Source organism: Heloderma suspectum, chromosome 5, assembly GCF_057233095.1.
Source record: "Heloderma suspectum isolate Gila_16-S chromosome 5, 16-S_ref, whole genome shotgun sequence".
Taxonomy (NCBI): domain Eukaryota; kingdom Metazoa; phylum Chordata; class Lepidosauria; order Squamata; family Helodermatidae; genus Heloderma; species Heloderma suspectum.
Window position 1 is genome coordinate 64,304,643 of NC_139462.1, and position 22,099 is coordinate 64,326,741.

The following is a 22,099-nucleotide window of genomic DNA, read 5'->3' on the forward strand; positions in this document are numbered from 1 at the left end:
CTATTAGTTGAGCGACCAAAGAAGGACTGGAACATGTGGCTTTTCAAGAGCTCTGAAAGAGGATAATATTCAGCAGGAGACATTTTTTCCCATTACAGTTTTCCCCAGAACACCTATGGATTTTCTGTGTTCCTCCGAACTCTTTAAAAGAACAGATGCTCCTTTGGAATATGTTCCCCCTGCCAACTTTAAACAATCAAAACCCAGTGTCATCTTTCTCCACAGATTCTGTTCTCTGCTGGCTGTAGAAGGCAAAATCATTATACCCAGAACAATAGAAACCCAGTCTTGACAACTTATAAGTCTTGCAAGTAAAAGGCAATGGGGCCAAAAATGCAACACGAATTATAGCTATGCATTCAGAAAAGCTCACTCCAGAAGACAGAAGCTGGCTAATCAACAATCAGCTGACCCAGATTTCAATACAATTAAATACCGATTAGCACAGCTATTGGGAGAGACATCAGGTCCTATTCAAATGGTTTGTTACCCTAACAACCAGGAACATGTCATCAGCCTCAGGTTTGTTTACAATGGAAAATTAGACACTGAAGTGAGTTGGAACAGAACTCCCTTGGCCTTAGATGTTCAGTGAATCCATGGGGAGGGGACTGGAATTTCATCTGCTGTCCTCTCTCCCCAACTCCATGCATTCATCTGAAGGACTGAAAAGCGTCTATGTACTCTCTGGGACCCTGCCTTTTGCAGCTTCTCTCTCTTTAACCCAGCTAACAGTTACCTGGATTGGGCAGGGGGAGCTTCAGCCTCCTTCCCTGGCAGCAATCCTAATCAGGATTGCACAGCAGAAATCAGGCTCAGTTACCTTGACCAGGATTGCTGTAGGGCGGGGCAGAGGTTAAAGCTTCTCCCCACTCCCAGTGATCCAGATCAGGGCCCCATCTTCACCGGGCTTTTACTCCAGGGTAGGTGCGAGGCAAGGTCCCTCGTGATAGATGACGCAGTCATGACTTTGCAGCCAGCCATGGTTTTCACCCAGAAAAAGTGGAGTTCCAAGTGGAGTTGTGGGCTGTCTGTTCCTTCCCCGATCTGACTTTGCATCTTACAGTGGGCATGTTGTAGGCATGCGTAGTGCCTGCATCACTCCGTGATGCCCCTTTGCTCCCCCAACCTTCACAGGTGCGCAGTTACAGAGGCGCATTTTCATTTATTTAATCACGCTTCTGCACATTTTTGCAGCTTCCTATCTTCGCAATGGTTGCTTTGGGACTCAGTGCTCAAGGGCTGGGGAGGGTCTTGGGGGAGGAACAACATCACTCTGGGGCTGGGCATCATTTCAGAGCAATGGCTAGGCATGTAGTGCTCACGCTTGTGAGTGCGAACCATCACAAGTCTCAGGCTGGGGAACTGACAAACTCATGGTGCAGAAATGGAGGAGCACAAAACACCCAATTATTACCTAAAACAGGGTCAGAAAGACACAGCAGAGCCCCTCAAATATAAAACAGCCACTGAAGTGTCGCACCCCCACACTCACAGGACTGCACAGCTGCACATTTCAGTATAATGGCAAAAAAGGGGGGCACAGCGAGTCTCTTAGGGAAGCGCACAGTACATCACGAGTGTACCGCAGGGCATGCCGGCTCGAAGCCACATTGCTGTGCAGTTGCGACAGGGTGGGGGGGTCAAAGCGGTGTCATATAGATGGGGCCCTGGATTGCTGGGGGGAGATGCTTTAACCAACACCCCCCCTAGAGATCCTGATCAAGATCACTGGAGAAGTGTGTGGATGGGTGTGAATGAATGCATTTGTCTGTGTATGTGTGTAAAAAAAAAATCATGTCAAAACGACCAACAATAAATCAGATTCAGTAGCAACAATCCCAGACAGAAAGGTCAAGGCAGCAAAACCAGCAGCAGCAAAGAAAACCAGGAGGCAGGAACAGTACTTCAGAAAGCACATCGACACACAGCCATTTAAACTTGCTGCCTAAGTGCACCAAATGGAAGGTGATTGCTGAGCATCCCCCCAGTAGAGGCTGGTGGCTCCAATGGCGAATGCGCTCCAGGTTTCAGCCAGAACCAGCCAGAACTCTAAAGGAGCTACACAAGGTGCAGAGCAGATTCACCGCCTCACTGACATCAGAGCCACCAGCTTTCACTGACTCCAACTACAGTCAGCCTCACCCAGAATAGCCAATGAGCCAGAGGTGACAGGCATCAAGCAACAACCAAAGGGCCACAGGTTGCCTACCTCTGATGGAAACCTTAGTTGGATGGAGGTCACAGGTCCTTAGATCTGGGGTGGGCAGTTTGTGGCCCTTCAGATGTTGTTGGATTACAACTCCCATCAGCCCTAGCCAGCAGAGCCAATGGTGAGGGATGATGGGAGTTGCAATCCAACAACATCTCGAGGGCTACAAGTTGCCCACCCCTGCCTTAGATGAAGGCACCTGTAAATGACCCAGGATAATCAGCAAGGGTGTGGGAGTGTGGTGTGCTGTAGGAGTGTCTGAAAGACCTTGGGATTCTTTGTGCAGAATCAGAAAATGACAGCGTCTAGATCTTGTACATGCCCAGTAAGTCCTTCATCTGTCTTCCTGCCAAGAATTTATCTAAAAGAAAAAAATGTTGTGGGGAGGAGTTGATGAAGCTATAAACCTTTCCTCTCAAACCAAGACACTTGGAAATGAACATTACATTAGTCATAAGTGTTCCCTGTTTTTACATGACTATTGGGTGTGCAGAATATACATCTCACATTTCATAATAAATGCAAGGACCTGGCATATTGTGATGTGTGTTTTTGTCTATTTCTCATCCCCCCTCCTCCCATCCCAAACTGTTCGTGGTTCACCTAACCAAGTGCTGAGTAGATTTTCAACCAACGTCCTGGTCCTCCTATCACGGCATTCAGGGAACTCCTCACTCTTAGCTTTCCTTGCCTGAACAAGCTTGCCATTCCACCCTAATGTATTGCGTAATTATAAGCCTGTCTCTAATCACTGAACAGTGCCATGCAGATTTAGAGGGCTTTATAAATATTACATAACCAACTGTGGATAAATAATTTGCACTTCCTCTTGCTATCGAATGCCTGCCTACCCTTGTGTTTAAATGCTATTCTATAGAAAAATTTCAGTTCCTCTGAGCTCCCTGGTTTTATTCAGGGTTAAATTCAGTTTGATTTCTTGGATAGGCCCTTGACCTGTGAATGTCACATAATGGTAGTAGGCTTCTTGGGATGGGGTGGGGGAGAGGAACTGGCATGTGGGAAACGTGGTGTGCAGCGCCTAGGAAGCACAACAGTTTGCAAAACAAAATTGGAATTTAACAGCTCCCTTGAAATTCTACAGTCTGTTCGGAGACCAGTGGTCCAGTATATCCCTGCTATTTTTGCTGGTGCTGGATAAAAACTCGTTGCTATTAACCTCTTCAACTTTGCTACTTTCATCATTGCTATTACACACATAGCAACTCCAGAATTGCAGCAATAATCCACAACACTTATCTCAACATCACTTCTGCCCTCAGCAGTCAAGCACTTTTGTTCTGTTTCAGTTTCATCATTTGCAAAATGTACCAGATTGACGACCGAGCCATTTTCCCACGTAAACTCTGCATTTCATATCTTATGCAACAAGAAAAAAAAAACGATAGGATACACCAAACAAATACAACATTCTGTTGTCCTGATTCACTCTGTGCTGGGCTTTCAGTGGTGCCATTAGGGCTGAACTTTGGGAGATAGGGCTGTGGGCTGTGGGCCCATGAGCCATGGCTCAGCCATAATAGGCCAAGACCCAGCTCCCCGACTGCCTAGGCAGCCTGGAGTTGACGGAGAGGGTGTATGTAGGTATAAGCAAGACAGTGCCAATACCCATGATGCAGTGAGTTACATCCACCACTAGATGTCTGCAGGCTCTGGGCCTCCCTTCTCTGCCTTCGCCTCCTTCCTGTTTTGCAATTCAGTCTTCCTCTCCAAAAAGACTGTTTATAGTGTAACTTACCAGAGTATTGCGAAGAGAAAACTCTCTGGAAAAGACCCTTATGCTGGGAAAGACTGAAGGCAAATGGAGAAGGGGACAGCAGAGGATGAGATGGCTAGATAGCATCACTGATGCAATGAGTATGGACTTGAGCACACTCCGGGAGAGAGCACAGGACAGGAAGACCTGGCGTGCTATGGTCCATGGGGTCACGAAGAGTCGGACACGACTGAACAACAACAACCAGAGTCTAGCAAAATGCAAACAGCCTGTGGCAAGTAAGAAACTTCATTGGGGACCCAGTGAAGTGTAAAAAATTGGAGTGGGAGAGCCCAGAGAGTCATGGGGTTTGAAGCTGCACGAAGCACTGGAAAAAGCAGAAAAAACAGTGCGAGGGAAAAAAAATAGAAAGCACAGAGGGAAGAAAGGGGTAAAAGTGAAGGTTTCTTATCTTGATACTAGCTGTATTTTTTTCATTTGCTAGGAGGAGGAGACAGCACTGACAAAAGAGGTGGGTAGGGCCAGTTCTACCCTGGAAAACTGCAGCAGCAAATCATGGGTTAATTAACCCATGATTTGCTGTGGTGTGTGCAGGACATATTCTGCAGCCTATTTAAATATTCAGCCCCCAATTGGGCCGATTACTATGCGACATCCAAACCTGGATGCCATACATTAATTGTGGATTAAGTAACTCACAGTTAACCTAACTACTTATTGAAGGTTAAGTGTAGATTGTTTAACCCATGGTTAACCTATAGTTTCCAGGTTCAGACATCACATAGCAACCCCCAGTTGGGGACTGAATATTTAAAATGGCTGCTGAACACACTCAGCATGCGATACAGCAAAACATGGGTTAATTAACCCATGATTTGCCCTCATTACATGCAAACCAGGTCACTGTGAAGCAACAGCATTGGTATGTATGTGTGATAGATGAAGGCAGGAATTATGTGTGAAAGGTGCAGCGAGACCTTTTTTATGTGTTGACCCTATGCGGGGATGGGTGAGCATTTGGGGCTCTGCTTCAGACAGAAAAAAGTGTATTGGGTCTGCACAAAGTAATGCAGTTGGCAGGTGCTGCTCCACTACTCATGCCTGCCATGGTGTAGTCAACTGTTCACTTTGAGACGTGTGTGTCCACATCACCTTCCTCTATACTGGCATTTCCAATAAGCCAACGCAGATGGTAGAGCTGAAGCTCCTGACCTTCATCCTTTAAAAGAACCCAGCAATTTAACATTTGTCTTTTAAAGTGTTTGAGCACATGAATTCTGAGACTGCCCCATTCTCCGTCCTTAAATTATTCCAGGAATGTCAGATGCTCTATTAAAACTAGAAATTATATGGTTGTTGCATGCATGGCTGGGTTAAATTGCGTGACCTATGACCTTCAGGATGTCAGAGTGAAAATGTGTGGTTTCCTTGCCATTTTTTAAAAGTACAATTAATCCCTATCTTGCTGTTGCCTGTCAAAAGCTCCACTGCAGTCTTCCCATGCTTGTTTAATTCCTTTCCCCACATTAAAAGCCTGCATGGTTATAACTGTAACCCTTGAGAGTGCTACATCAGGTAAAGCAATAAAGAATTGGGAAGAGCCAACTGATTTCTGCAGTACTGTATTCCTCAGTGACTATTTAATTCAAAATTTGTGTTATCTTTCTATAAACTCTCACAATAGTTTAATGCCTTTTTAATTGGACATTTAGCTTTAATCTTTAAGCACTTACAAACAATTAGGTGCTGGAAGATAGAATTAGCAGCTACCAGATTATATGTATAATTAGAAAACCAAGGAGGAAGGATCTTATGTCAGTTCAAATCCTATTTATTTGAATAGTTATGCTCTCAGGGGTTGAGTTGGGCAGTTTAGATTTCAACTGACTGGTTTAAAAACTAAAGAATAAAATTGAATAGGTGAAAATACTACCTTTCTAAATATCTTGTATTTAGGGCTGCAATTTTGTTCATTATTCTTAAGAACTGTTAAAATTGAGGAAAATAATCCCAGGTTTCTGAAAAACATGACTGTGATGTCAGATCGAGCCATAAAAAAGCACAACCATATTCTGCATGTTGTTTCTAATAAATTCTAGCAAAACAAAGGGCTCCTTCACACCAGGCTTTTATCCTGTGATTGAGATGGCTCCTTCATGGAAGTTTGCAGGCTCTTTACATGAGGCCCTGGAGGGTGACGACATCATGCAAAGGACCCGTAAACTTCTGTGAGTAACCAATTTCTCCTTCAGTCAGCCACCCAAGGAGCCCAGAGGATAAAAAAAAACCCATGTGGAGAAACCCCTTCTCATTACAGGTCATGAGGAGAAAGCCAGATGAAGTTGCAGCTGATGTGCGAGGAGGAAGGGTCCAGGGAAGACAAGACATATCCTACACTCAGTCCCATGCATGTTTTCTCTGATGTGGGGCTTATTCCCTCATAAGTAAAGTGTGGGTGGGTGAAACAGGATTTGTAACTGATTGATTAAGGGCATAATCCTATGCATGTTTAGACAGGAAAGTGTCTTACAACTCCCAGCATTTTTCTGTCTAAACATGGATAGGATTGTGCCCTTAACCTGTGTAAATTGTATATAAATAAAACAATAGTTCTAAAGCGAGGGGGGTCTTGATTTTAAAAAAGGTGAGAGCATCTCAGAAGAATTTCTGGAGTGGCTGGCATGTTAGTCTGTTGCAGCAAAAACAAGGAAGAGTCTTGCAGCATCTTAAAAGACTAACAAATTTACTCTGGCATAAGCATTCATGGACTGCAGCCCACTTCGTCAAATATTCCCTCCTGTGTGAGCAAGGAGCAATGCCTGTTTCTGTTGCAGCCATTGTTTATTGCAAAAATCTCACCAACATTTCAATGAACTAATCCCCCCCTTCCTAATTATAGAGGTGGTGATACAAGCCTCCTTTACCATGGTTTCTTCCTCCCAAGTTACTGACACACATTAGGTTCTGCATCATACATACTAAAAAAATTACAGTTGTAGCTTGCACATATGCTGCTTAGCCTGTTCTGGTAATATATATATTTTAAGTGAAGAAAGATAAAAAAGAAAAGGGGTGGCTTTTTAAAAGGAAGTAAACATGTGTCAAGGGATAGATACTGTAATAAGGAATTTCTCTTCTACTTCTCAGTCATCACAGAAACCTAAGAAATTCTGCCAGGTATTTTGCCATTTATCTGCTAATTTATTTCGCAATTTAATGTAAACTGCTAGGTCTAAGAGGTCTTTCACCAGCTGATCCACAACAGGGGACCAGGCCAGCTAGCTTTCTACCTCTGCAGTATGTTCGGCCATGAGGGAAATGCTTCTTTTAAGAAGGGCTCTGCCACTTATGAATTTGTTAAGTACTTACATGAAAAATAATTAACACTAAAAAAAATTAAAAAACAATCTACTGCCTGAATAATTGGGGGCATCTTTTTCATCAATCAAAAAATTAATTGCTTAATCAACTAAGGCAGTAATCCTATAACACTTTCCTGGGAGTATGCCCCATTGAACTTAGTGAGGCTTACTTCTGAGTAAACATGCATAAGATTGTGCAATAAATTTTTGCAGTGATAGGATATTCATCCACATACACATAAACTTTTCAAGAAATTCTTGACCCACAAAAGAGGATTCTTTATATTCAACCTTGTCTAACCCTAAGACCTGCCAACGTGTGCTAGACTCCTAGTGAGTCATGGCACTGGAAAAAAACAACAGGTCACCAAATCCAGCTCACTTTGCCAAGGAGGTTGTCCAACTTAGGCTGCATCAGGCTCAGCATTAAGGCAATTGGGGGACAAATCTGATGGCAAATAGCCAAGCACAGAGGTATCAGTCCAGTATGGAATCAATTTAAGGCAGGAGTAAGGATATAGGCAATGGTCAAGACACAGCATTACCAGGCAACTGGGTGGTTTTGAGAAGGAAGGCCTGAGACACAGCCAAGGTCCAAACACAGGTGAATAGTAGGGATGTACAAAATGACTTACCTGGTTTGTTTTGTACATCCATGGGGGGGGGGAGGCACTCCATCTCTCCCTCCGAAATCCTCAACGGCCAGCTCTGCTCCGCGGCGACTCCGTAGACCCGCCAGCCGGGGCAGCCCGCAGCAACATCTGGCTGCTGCTGGGCTGCACAGGGACACAAATGGCAGCCTCCACCATTTGCGTCCCTTTTCTTTTTGCGGTGACAGGCTACGTAAGTATTTATGTAGCCTATCACGGCTAAAATGGTGAAGCGAATGGCCACCGCAGATGTGGCCGCCATTCGCAGAGCAGCACGAACGGCAGCAGGTGAGTGCTCCGTTTCGCACACCTTTCGTGGGGGGGGCGGGGTACTTCGTTCCGCCATGGGTTTCAGGGGGCCGAATGCACTGGCATTCGGCCTCACCAAGATCTGTGGCAGAATTCTCCGCCATCCCTAGTGAATAGTCATACAGAAACCTAGTCCAAAAAGCAGGGGTCCAGAGATAAGTAGCATGAAGATTCAGTCAGAGAAACTAGGCTTCAAGGCACTAGAAGCTGATATAAAGTACTGTTTTCAAAAGCTCTCAAGTTCTGACTGAAGGCTTATATAGCCAAAGCTTCAACAGCCCCACCCAGGGCTCAGCTGCAGTTCATTACAGGCCCTCTGGCAGAAGTCATACTTGAGGGCCTTGTTCATGAGGAGTCCTTTACTCCTGAGAAGCCCAGTTATTGTAGTTCTTGAGATACATATTTCACCTCTGTGTAGTGGCCCCTGGCACACTTTAGGGCTGGGCAGATGTTTGGCCTCCTCTTCAGACTCTATGGGGGATGTATGGTCCTCAGGAGCCTCCTCCAGGGGTTCCTCAGAGTCCACCAATAGCTTCCCTGAAGCTGCTAGGGGTATCAGTATCAGGATGATGCACAGGGTTGTTGGACTCCATGGTCTCTGAATCATCAACCGATGAGTCATCCTGGCCTGGGTCAGGCATGACAGCCAGGAACCTGACACTAGTATCCAGTAAACGCCACCTTCAGAATTACCTGAATAATCCAGTGTGCCACAAGCAGAGAAGAAGAGCAATTAAGGTGCACAACACCAAGGTGTGTAAAGGCAGATATCCGAATATAAGAAGCTGCCTTATACTGAGTCATACCATTGGTCCATCTAGGCCAGTATTGTTGACACTGACTGGCTGCAGCTGTCCAGGGTTTCACAAAGGAGTTTTTCCTTCCTTACCTGGAGATGCCGGGGATCAAACCACTCAAAATAATTCAGGCAAGCGAGCCAAGGCCTTTTGTATAATGAAAGGGGCTAAACCCATGGCAATCAATATAATCAATCCACTGCCATGGAAAACTCTTTCTACTTTTAAGTATATTGATACATCATCTTTGTGCATGAAAAGAAAACCCTAGGGATGTCGGAGAATTTCTCCACGAATCTCCGGGAGGCCGAATGCCAATGCATCCGGCCCCCCGAAATTGGTGGGGAAATTCTCCAACACCCCCCTGCCCCCCCCCAGGATGGGACTTACCTCGTGCGAATGTCCCTCGCAGCGGCGGGTCCTGGCGGCGGTTCGGCGGCGGCGGCAGTGGCCGGTCTTCCGACTGGCTGCCGCCGCCGCCATTACAAAGTAAAAAAAAAACAAAAACCGTGATAGGCTACGTAAAGATTTACGCCTATTTGGTTTGGGCACGGGTAGTCTACGAAAGGTTTTCGCCTCCCCACCCGCCAAGAATTTCGGGGGGAGAAACGGAGCGCCTCCCCCCCCAAAAAAAAAGCTGCGGGACCTGGTAAGGGACTTTCGTCCATCCCTAGAAAACCCACCCAAGTCTGTCCAAGGAAATTTAAATAACTGAAAGTCAATTATCCTAAAAGAAATGAGAATATATTGAACAGAGTGAAGTCCTTTCCATCAATTCCTTTCAACAGAAGATATCACTCCATTTCCATCTTGTTCTCTTAATTTGGCTGATATCATCATAACTGAGGTATTTCCCCAAAACAAAACCAGATGCCAAACTGCTGTGCCTCCAATGGCATACAATGCCTAAAACAATTGTTATATGAATCTCACTTCTGGGCCCAGTGACTGAGTAACCCACATTATGAGAGATATGGTACTTCTGATATTGATAGGTACTTTTCATATCCCCAAAACTAGCCCAACTTCAGAACTCATTGTACTAATTTATGGCACATGGAAGCAATTTTGTCTAATGCAATAACCCTCAAGAAGCTACAGATAGGTCACAGTAAGAGATTCAGGAGTAATCAGCTGCATCTCTGTGACCTTTGTTCATAAAGGAACAAATACTACATAGTCTCAGAAAACCCTCATGCCTCAGGCCAGTTTGGGGCTGCTAGAACATTGATCCTATACAAGCACAGTTTTATTTACCCAAGCTTCTCCATGTTCAGAAGCAGTATACCACTGAACATCAGTTGCTGGGGGAACAACAGCAAGGAAGAACTATTGCTTTCATGTCCTGTTTGTGGGATTCTCAGAGGTATCTGGGTGGACACAGTAAGAAACAAGATGTTGGACTAGATGGACCTTTGGTTATTGCTCATCCATCTCAGCAGACAAACCAAGTGAATATGAAGAACCAACTATTCCCCTCACCCATTAACCTGACTCGGGTTATACAGTATTGATGATGAATGATAGTATCTGTCTTAGAATATTAATTTCACCAAATTAATGTTAAAGCATTTGATTAATTTAGAGTGGATGCACCATTTTTTATTCCCAAGGAAAAAATGTCCTTAAATGCACCAGCCAGCCTTACATTTTTAGCAAGTGGTGCTGTATCAAAGGTAAATCTTGTTTGTTTATTCTCTGCAAAATGTACCAGACAGACAGAACAGAGAAAAATAAAGCTTCTGAAAGATCACTCACAAAAGGTTTGCTTTTCAGGGTTGATATTACAAGCAATTAGCGTGACATTTAATAAATGACATTTCTAAGAACTGCTAAAGCAGACTTAACAGGCAAACAGAACAACCTTGTTTTGTTTTTAGAAGGCAGTTGCATTGTAGCACATTTTATGCAAAACGTCTCTGCCAACTCATGTTTAAAACATTTATGTGCATGAAATATTTGGAATAAACAGCCTTTGTATACATCCAAATCACTGTACTCTCTACTTAGTGGAAGTGTTGAAGACATGACTTGCTATAAAACAGGAAATATATTTCCATATCCAAATTGATATGCACATACTATAAGTAACCGGCTCGCTGAGTCATAATAAATTGCGTCTTGCTTAAATTAATGTATTTTTTTCACAGCATAGATCAAGTAATAAAGTGTGATAATGCAATAATATTTTTATAACTTTCTTACATATAGAATATTTACATTGGGGGAGGCACAATAGACAACTTTGCTTTAGCATCGAAAATATGAGGATCATATCAGTTGGGACAATATGGATTTGTTGATGCCTGTAACTAATGGATCTCCAGGTGCTGAAGATCTGATATGCATCCAACTAGTATGAACCACATGTACTAAGGTGATGGGTTTCATTCCTCATATTCTGTGTCAAGGATGGCCAAGTTCTGTATTGTCAGGACCCAGAACTATTCTCCAAACAGTGTGCTGGGACCCTGAAGTATTTTGCAACACAAATAGTCAGGCTTATTAAAAATTTGACACCATTGAGCTGTAAGGGCTTCCCAAATATCGAATACATGTGCTCGGAAATAATTTTACATACAAATGTATATATTTGAGTGAGTGAGTGAGTGAGTGAGTGAGTGAGTGTGTATGACATACAAAATAAAAAGAGAAATATAACTCCAGGGGTGGGAAGAAGGTGCACCTCATGTTGTGTTCCTCCATGCTGTTTCCACCTCCAACTGAGTGTATGAACCTGTCATGCTCAGTGTTTGAACAGCCAATGTTATCATTCACCTTCATGCTAATTTTTCCACTCCTAACTATAAAATCAGAACATGTAGAACACTCAAGAGGTCTGCCGACTTGCTGTTTGTGGTATGACATTTAAGATCCATTAATGTTTTGAATCTGTGAAGAGTTACAGCAAAAGTAAAGCAAACGTTTGGAAGGGTCATTAAAAAAAAAACCTATCAGTTGAGGATTAGTGCAGATCTGGCATGCAGTGAGAATCTGTAAACTATCAACTATTATTTGGTCATACCTTTACAGAAGTAGAGCTATACTTTTTCCTTTGAAGAATTGAAAACTTTTGTATCATAAGCCTCAAGAATGTTTATGCTCACCAATATTAGTAAAGCTATACTTCACAATCTAAAAGTATAGCATGGCTAGCTTATGAATATTTTACTGTGTATATACATATACAATGGTGGTGTATAATGGAGAATGGATATATTAATTTTTTTTCAGTGAAATAATTAAAATACTTTTTGAAAAAGAACACTTTCCCCTAAAAAGTCACAAGACATAATGAGATAACGAGAGTCATTTCGTCACAAAGATATTTTTACCCTAGAGCTAGAAATATTCTTAAATGGATGAATACAGTATAATAATTTAATATTAAATAACAATTTTAAAATATTTTATTTTAAATTAAATGTAACTATTAAAAATAATGAAGATTTACCGTGGTGATTTTTTGGAAGCCAGGCATTCTCAATATGTTTGCTTGGGGTTAATCCAAGTAAATTGGTACTGCTGTTCAAAAAAATGCACAAAACAAATATCCATTATTTCTTTTTCATTTTTTAATGATTTTTCTACGGAAATTACTGATGTACACTATGAAAAAAAGAAAAAGTAATGCAGCAGTGTATTTGGGGAAAATATCAGCACAAAGTATATGCTTTTTATTTCATGGACAATGAGGAATCATTTGAAAAAGCCATTGCCCTGCAACCGTGTTCAGAATCAGTGCTTGAATGGGGTTGAAAGGCAGGCTGAACATTTTAAAAGTAAAATAAACTTAGTATTGATTCTTGTAAGCATGCCACGTTTTGAGGCTGAGCTACAGCTTAAGAGCATCTGTCCATTCTCCTTTGCACGAGCTATCTGTAACACAGAAAACTTTGCAAGAAGGGAAGCCGTCTGAGCCGTCTTTGACATTCCCTTCTGTACAAGTGGGTGGAATTGGGCTAAGCCCCATAACCACCACAGTGCCAATCTGCTTTGTGATCTGTTCCAGAAACAGCACATCAACACTTTCTCGTTTGCTTAGGATTCAAGGCAAAAGCCAGAGTTGAAACATGGCAGCAGCTTCACAGGAGAATGCTGTCTGGGTAGGGGTGGGGGGAGAGCTAAATGTCAGAGTAAAGCACTTCTGTTTTCATGAAAGATTAATTTTTCATTCAGATTCTCCTGCTAGTGAAGTTCATGAGATGTCATGAAGGGTGTATTGAGAAAGAAAAATGGGGGGGCCCCCCTCAGGAGGGACCTGATTCATTTTGAGAATTATGTGAGAGACTTACACTTCTATAGAATCAATTATGAAGTACTAATTTGTTTCACAATAATAATCTTATACACACTGGACACAATCCAGCCACAGTTAAGTCCAATTGATTTCAGTGGAAGACCAAAGCATGCACTTAAGTCTCTCCCATTTAAACCAATGGACTACAAAAGTGATTCACTTTGACTAATTTGTTCCAACTTTATTACAATTTCTTTTGGTTATCATTTAGCTCAGGGGTGTGAGCCTGGGGCCAAATCCAGCCCTCCTAGAGTTCCTATCTGACACTCCAGGGTTACCCAGATGGCCCCTCCCCCTGGCCCCACCCCCTTCCACCCAACCACCAATCCTTTAGTAGTTTTCTGGCTTTTGTGCAGTTTTCCCCCCATTCTAAACAGTTGAAATGCCTCCCCTAAAGCTTACTTACTGGCAGCAAGAGATACATTATTTATTTATTTATTCGTTCGTTCGTTCGTTCATTTCATTTCTATACCATCCAATAGCCAAAGCTCTCTGGGTGGTTCAAAAAATTAAAACCAAAAAGCACACAGTAAAACAATATAAAATATAAAAACATTAAAATATAAAAACATTAAAATATAAAAACATTAAAACCACAATATAACAATACAACCAGAATAAAACCAGAATAAAACCTAGCAGCAACGCAGAGATTTAAAATACAGATTTAAAACAGCAAAGCTAAAAGTCTAGAAAGCTGAAATGCTAAAATGCCTGGGAAAATAAAAAGGTCTTCACCTGGCGCCGGAAGGAATACAATGTAGGTGCCAGGCGAACCTCACTAGGGAGCTCATTCCACAGCCGGGGTGCCACAGCAGAAAAGACCCTCCTCCTAGTAGCTATCCGCCTCACTTCCTTTGGCAGGGGCTCGCTGAGGATGATCTTAAGGTCCAGGCAGGCACATATGGAAGGAGGTGATCCTTCAGATAACCTGGCCCCAAGCCGTTAAGGGCTTTGAATGTTAATACCAGCACTTTGAATCAGGCCGGAAATGGACTGGCAGCCAGTGCAGCTGGAAAAGTACTGGTGCAATATGAGCTCGCAGGCCAGTCCCTGTTAACAATCTTGCTGCCCTATTTTGGACCAGCTGAAGTTTCCAGACCGTTTTCAAAGGCAGCCCCACATATAACGCATTGCAGTAATCCAGACGAGAGGTTATCAGAGCATGGATAACTGTAGCTAGGCTATCTCTGTCCAGATAAGGGCGTAGTTGGTATACCAGCCTAAGCTGATAAAAATTAAAAAGTGCTCTGTGCCACTGAGTTCACCTGTGCCTCAAGTGACAGTTCTGGGTCCAAGAGCACCCCCAAACTATGAATGTGTTTGGGAACCCCCTCCAGTACAGGTTGAATATCACCTAGCCAGGCAGACGAACCACCCTCTAACAGTACCTCCGTCTTGTCTGGATTGAGTTTCAGTATATTGGCCCTCATCCAGTCCATTACCGTGCCCAGACACTGATTCAGAACAGCCACTGCCTCACCTGGGTTTGATGAGAAAGAGAGGTAGAGCTGGGTGCCATCCTCATATTGATGGCACCTCAGCCCACATCTCCAGATAACCTCCCCCAGCAGTTTCATGTAAATGTTAAACAGCATGGGGGATAAAATAGAGCCCTGTGGACCCCATGGCATAATTGCCATGGCACAGAGCAGTAATCCCCCAGCACCACCTTCTAGAATTGGCCATCCAAGTAGGAGCAGAACCACTGTAGTGCAGTGCCTCCAACTCCCAACCCATACAACCTATCTGGAAGGATACCATGGTCAATGGTATCGAAAGCCGCTGAGAGGTCCAGGAGAATCAACAGGGTCACACTCCCCCTGTCCCTCTCCTGGCAGAGGTCATACCACAGGGCAACCAAGGCAATTTCCATTCCAAAACCATGCCTGAAGCCCGACTGAAATGGATCTAGATAATCTGTTTCATTCAAGAGTGCCTGGAGCTGTCCTGCAACCATCCGCTCAAGCACCTTGCCCAAGAAGGGGATGTTGGCCACTGGCCTATAATTGTTAACATCCTCCAGGTCCAGGTTAGGCTTTTTCAGGAGTGGTCTGTTTACTGCCTCTGTTAAAGCAGCAGGCACCACTCCCTCTCTCAAGGAGGAATTTACAACCTCCTGGACCCAGCCAGACATCCCCTCCTTGTTTGATGTAATAAGCCATGAAGGGCAAGGTTCAAGCACACAAGTGGTCGATCGGACTTGGCCAAGTAACTTGTCCGCATCCTCAGGCCTCAATAACCTGAAACTCATCCAATAAAACTGGACCAGACAGTACTCTGAATGCCTCTACCAATGGAACTGTGGTAATCATGTTGTCCAATTCATGACGAATCTGAGCGACTTTGTCTTCAAAGTGCTGTGCAAACTTGTCACAGCATGCAACCGAGGGTTCCACAGCCTCTCTCCCTGGCCCAGAATGAAACAGGCCGTGAACCACTTGGAAAAGCTCCACTGGATGACTCTGAGAAGATGCAATGCTGGTGGAAAAGAACTGTCTCTTTGCCACCCTCACCACCACAGAGTAGGCTCGATAATGAGCTCTAACCTGTGTTCAGTCAGACTCAGCACGGGTTTTCCTCCACCTGCGTTCTAGCCGTCTCCCCTCTTGCTTCATTGCCCTCAGCTCAGGTGTATACCAAGGAGCTGGCTGGGCTCTGCTCAGAGGGTGCTTGGGCACGATCATGTCAACTGCTCAACTCATCTCTGCATTCCACAGAGCGACCTGGGCTTTGACAGAAGCACCTGCCATACCAGCAGGAAAATCCCCCAGAGCCCTCCAGAATCCATCAGAATTGATTAGCCTCTGGGGGACGGACCATTTTAATAGGTCCCCCACCCTTGCAGAGGGGGAAGGCTGCCAAGAGTCTAAACCTCAGCAGGAAGTGATCTGACCATGACAGAGGGACAGATGTTAATTCCTCCACTTTCAGATCACCACCCTCCTGCCCAGTCAAGAAAACCAGATCATGTGTGTGTCCTTCTACATGTGTTGGGCCAATGACATGTTGGGAAAGCCCCATAGTTGTCATGGTGGCCATGAAGTCCTGAGCTGCCCTGGATACAGCAGCCTCGGCATGGAAGTTGAGATCCCCCAGGACCATCATCCTAGGGGTCCTCAACACCAAGTCCGAGACCACCTCCGTCAGCTCAGGCAGGGAGTCTCATGGGCAGTGGGGTGGGCGGTACACCAGCAGAATCCCTAATCTGGCCCGGGTACCCAACACAAGGTACAAGCACTCAAGATCTGTGCTCGAATGAGCAGAAAGCCTAGAGAGAGGGATTGAATTCTTATAGATCATGGCAACCCCCCCTCCCTGCCCCTTGAGTCGGTGTTGGTGCTGCACTGAGTACCCAGGAGGGCACAGCTGGGAGAGGGTAACCCCTCCCAGTTCCCCCACCCATGTCTCAGCAATACATACCAGGTCAGCCCTCTCATCCACAATCAAGTCATGGATAAGGGAGATTTTATTTTGGACCAAACTGGCATTCAGCAGCAGCAGCACCAAACCCTAGGGCAAGCTAGTAAGGCTGCCAGGAACCATCAGGTTGGGGAAAGATCCAGAAGAGGGGATAGCTGTAAGGTGTCTAGCCCCTCTTCTCCTCAGCTGGCCTCTTAATTCCCCAATGCCATAACTCCCCCTACCCGTGACCACAGCTATGGTGGCACCTCCCCGACTCCCTGAGTTGCTCAATGGGCTTCCCAGGCACATATTAAAATGTTAAGATGTAAAATATAAAACAATATAAAAAAGATAGCAACAGCTAAGAAGGGGCAGATAAGATCTGCATTTGCCCCTTTCTTCCTGGTCTTTAAAGCTGCTGCCCTCTGTTGCTGCCAGTTGCTGCTAGTAACTGGTTGCTGGTATCTCTGGGGAGTGGGGGGCGGGTCTTCATGTGCTTCTCCATGTGTCTCCAAGTGCGATGCTAAGTGCGCACTTAGCGTTGCACTTTGCGCGACGCAGGGGTGAACGCAGAGGCCCCGCTCTGGCAGCCCTCGCTCTGAAATACCTGTAAGGACAGGAGTGGCTGGTCAGCTGATGGTAGTAGCAGCCAGTGGGAGAGCTCCCAGCAAACAGGCTTCTGATGACAGCTACATTTTAGCTGCCGACTTAGACAAACTATAAACAATAGAACCAAGCAGGTAGTTCTACACACCCAAGATGGCTTTGGGCTTGCTCCTCTCCACCGTTCCACATAGCAAGTCTCTTTTGAAACAGAAGGAAGTTTCAAACATAGTTTGTGATCTGATGTATGGGTTTGCTGCTCAAAGAAAAACGTCAGAAATACCACTGGACACATCTAAAGCCATTGCTAAGGTAATTCTTTGGATCCTAGCCAACAGCTGTATGAATTGTCTAGCAACTCAGAGCCAAGTTACTCAGTTAGTGGAATCATGCTAATTGCTGGCCCTAGCAGTGTTCTGTTGTTCTTTTGGGATTTGTAGTATATTTATGTTGGTGCATTTATTTGAAAATAAAAATGCTTATTGAAAATAAAAAATAGAAGTGCAATTCAAGAAAATGCATTTATCTTTCTATATCCCACCAATTTTCAATGAACCACGAAAGACATTGTTAAAATTGCTACAGTGTACCATAAAGGTGATTCCATTATCAGCCAGTTTTAGCCACTGATAAAGAGATATGTTTGAAACAAAACAGTGGTTTGAAACTACTGAGAAACCTTATTAATGTATTAACAGAATTTTGAAATGTCTTAAACTGTTGGAAGTTTAGCATCTCTAAATATCATCCAAAATCATGCATTAAAAGTTGTAATAAACTGCAGTATCTCTATGACATTTCAAATGATGGAATACAAATTCTGAGATGATACCCATATGTGAGACCTCAAGCAGAGACAGAAACAATAAAGCAAAACTGAGATTGCCAATGGCAATATAACCTCATTGGATGGAACTATGCAGTGACCTGTGATGTAACTGGTGGTACTGAATAACTAACGTCGTCATCATAAGAACTAGAGTAGCCTACAGGTTAACAGCATGAGCTACATATCACACTTTAAATATCTATACCAATCTAAATCCACTGATATTGAGGCCTTAGGGATGCCTCTATATCATTTCTTCACCACCATCACCCTGAAATATGGAGATAATATTTGCATAACTAATTTGGATGGCTTTAAAAGGGGATTAGACATATTCATGGTGAGAAAGCTATCAATGGCCGCTAGTCATGCAGGCTATATACTACCTCCAGTATCAGAGGAAGGATGCCTCTGTATACCTGTTGCTGGGGAACATGAGCAGGATGGTGTGTGTGTGGATTTCCCACAAGCAGGTGGTCGGGCACTGTGTGAACAGAATGCTGGATTAGATAGACCCTTTGTCTGATCCAGCATGGCTCTTCCTATGTTCTCATGTTAAAATGGCTGCTCATGGGAATCATTTTGGTAATGAGGCAATGAGCTTTGAAAACTTAGGAATTTAGCTATATATATATATACAATGGCTTTACTCCTATACAAACTTTTCTGGGGAGTAAGTCCCTTGGAGCTCAATGGGCCAGGACAAATGATACCAAATAGGTTTATCCTTGATTTAAAGAGAGTCCTTAATCTTTGTAAACTGCCCAGAGAGCTTTGGCTATTGGGCAGTATAGAAATGAAATGAAATGAAATGAAGACATTAATATAGGAATTCCACGACAGATAGAATTTTACATTAATAACCTGACAATCCAACATGCTTCAACTGGTTCAGAACACAGTATCTAGGTTGTTACTGGGACCTGTAGAACTTATCACATCACATCTGATTATCTGGAAGACCATCCGCTCCCATGTGGACCTCTCTGTATGTTAAAACTTCTCCTGAGGACCTGCTGCAGCCACCTCCACTTCAGAGATGGATAGCTGGTGGTATCAAGTCCTTTGCTGTGATGGTACCCATCTATGGAACACCCTCCCTAGACACTTTCATCATCATACTAGTATATTTTAGGCACCAACCAAAAGCTTTTCTTATTTGCCCAAGCTTTTGGCAGCTTTTAATGTCTGATAGTTTCAATTTGTGATTGTGGGTTTTACTGACTGCTGTTTCTGTTTTGTTGTTGTTTGCATTGCAATGGATGGTGTTTATTTATCTTTTGTAAGCTGCTGAGGGCAGGGGGGACCAGTACTGGTGGAAATATGGTTATATATAAATGTTTTAGGCTTACCCACTTACCTGGGAGTAAGCCCCATTGAGTTCAATAGCATTTATTTCCGAGTACACATATAGGATCACACTCTTTAAAAAAAAAAAAAAAACCACTCATGCCATCAGAATAGTTTCAGTAAAATGATGGTTACATATCAAGTGAAGTTTCATTTTGTATAGAATTCTATTGTCAAAAAATTAAAAAAGATACATTGTTTATATAAAATTATAATATTAAATTATAACTTGTCATACATCACAGTCAGATCTTAAGATTGTTTTCAAAGAATAAAAATAATAAATGGCAGTGAAGATTACATATAAATTGCTGTTCCAACAATTTAGATACATTACCCAATGGATAGCTTTTGTTTATTTTTCTCCTGTTCCATAGCTCTGCTCAGTGATCCAACCCTGGTAAATATATCACTTAGCCATGTTTTCTCTATTAAAAATAGAAAGGGGGGAGTATTTTTTAAAAAATAATTAACAATAATAGGAGGGCTACATATACTACTTACACCAAAAGCAATGACATATATATTTTTATTCTGCTTCAGGAAGATATTTCATAAAGAAGCCGCTAATAGATGAACAGGTCAATGCAAGTAATTCAGATATGTAATTTTGGATTCAGATCACTAGTCAAGTAGTAGGCCACACACACATGCACATACACAATGTATTACATTTGTTTTAACTGTAAAAAGTTTTCGAAGCAGGGTTTACAAGGGATGTATCCACAAAGTCCTTGTTTATAAAGATGCAAGACTGTGGAAAAAATCCTGGAGACTTCAGCAACATGCATACATGAAAAGAACTCCTTCTGTTCTCTTCCCACACAGAAAGGAAAGAATTCTGGATGGAAAATCACACCAAAACTACCATGTACTTCTGTTTCAGTATATTTATGGTATTCATTGCAAATGAACATACCATGTATTCAAGCCACATCTAAAAAGCTTATTACTGGAATTCTCTCTGTCCTTTTCACAGTGAAAGGGATATTGCAACCTAATTCTAGCCATGTTTCCTCAGAAGTCCCACTAAATTCAATGGGTCTCATTTCCAAGTAATTGTGTACAGCGAGGTGCACAGCCTTTTCAGCCCTGAGGGCTACACCCAGTATCTGCTTGGGGGCCAGGGCCAAACACAGAGGGAGCCTATCAACTCATGACAACAGGAATACACCCCCAGCACACATATCTACATCACAACACACACAACCCAGAAGATCATGCCACAGTGCCCCATGTTCATGAGTCCCAGTGGCACAGCCAGCCATGATCCCAATACAGCCAGTCAACTACCTAAAGGGTTGTCACACAGAAGAGGGCTGCAGCCTGTTCTCTGTCATCCAGCACTGTAGGAAACAAAATAATGGGCTTAAGGTACAGGAAGGCAGGTTTCCATTGAACATCTTCATGGCCAGAGCAGCCTGACAGTAGCGTCAACTGCCTAGAGAGGAGGCAGGCTCTCTGTCACTGGAGGTATTCAAGCAGAGACTGGGCAGCCATCAGTCGGGGATGCTTTAAACTGGATTCCTGCACTGAGCAGGAGTTTGGACTCGATGGCCTAACTGGCCCCTTCCAATTCTATGATTCTATGTTTCTATGATCAGTCCCCAGATATCCCTGCAAAACTTCCGCTCTTCACAAGCTCCATTTTCGAGCACAACAGGGGAGGAAGGAAAGCCACACAACACATGATCCACAATGTTCCGTGGGCAGGAGGAGCACACACAGTCCTGCTGGGGGAAGGCTTCAAGTAGGGATGCATGGATTTTGTTAAATCCATCCCATCTCTGTTTTGTGGATTGTCAGGTGTCTCTCATTCTGTCATCTGCAGATTAACAGAGCTGAATTTTTTGTATGAGAATTTCATTCATTTGCAAGTGTGCACTTGCGCTAACGTGCATCAGTTCATGTGCATATGAACAAAATTGTGCAAATCCCCCACGAACGTTTTTACAAAGTGGTCCACAGAATCCATGCCATTGAGAAAAAGCCAATCCACTGTGAAATCCGCTAGTCAGATTTATAGAATTCCGCACTTATTTGAATCCACTGCGGATCTCTGACATCCCTCGTTTCACGTCTCACCCATGGAGAGGAAGACACTTTTGCCAGGCAGCCAAGTGAGGGTGAGGAGCCAGGACGTGTGACAAGAGCAGCCACAGAGACATACTGACAGCAGCAACCTGTAGTGGCTCGCTCCACAGGGCAGGATGTCAGGAAGCAGGAGTTCGAGCCCCACCAGGGGAAGGGGAGAAACGCCCCCATTCATATTTGGCATGCCTGGCCAAAAACAGTCATGTCAGGGGCAAAAGAGAAGCAGCTCCTGGGACTCAAACCCACGCTGCGAACAGCATAGAGCTGTTCCCTAGCCACTCAATCACAGCAGCAGACAGGCATTAATAGGGATGTATGAATCCCTTACCTGGCTCCGCGCAGGGGCATCCGCGGTGGGGGGGAGGCGCTCTGCCCCTCCCCCCGGAATCCTGCCCAGCCGGCTCCGCTCCGTGGCTAAGCCGCGGAGCCGCCGGCCAGCTCCGGCCGCCCACA

General features: G+C 43.8%; 1 protein-coding gene and 1 pseudogene across 1 annotated transcript in view; both read right to left on the reverse strand.

Annotated features, from left to right (window-relative positions):
• The window catches only part of IQCM (IQ motif containing M), a 133,431-nt gene that overhangs the window by 105,626 nt on the left and 5,706 nt on the right, over window positions 1-22,099 (reverse strand). Inside the window, exons 2-3 of the mRNA XM_084859766.1 lie at window positions 19,890-19,980; window positions 12,520-12,590 (exon numbers count right to left, since the gene is read on the reverse strand). Coding sequence (XP_084715892.1) covers window positions 12,520-12,590; window positions 19,890-19,980 — 162 coding nt within the window. The remainder of the gene's footprint in view (window positions 1-12,519; window positions 12,591-19,889; window positions 19,981-22,099) is intronic.
• On the reverse strand, window positions 15,921-19,081 carry LOC146343953 (uncharacterized; annotated as a pseudogene).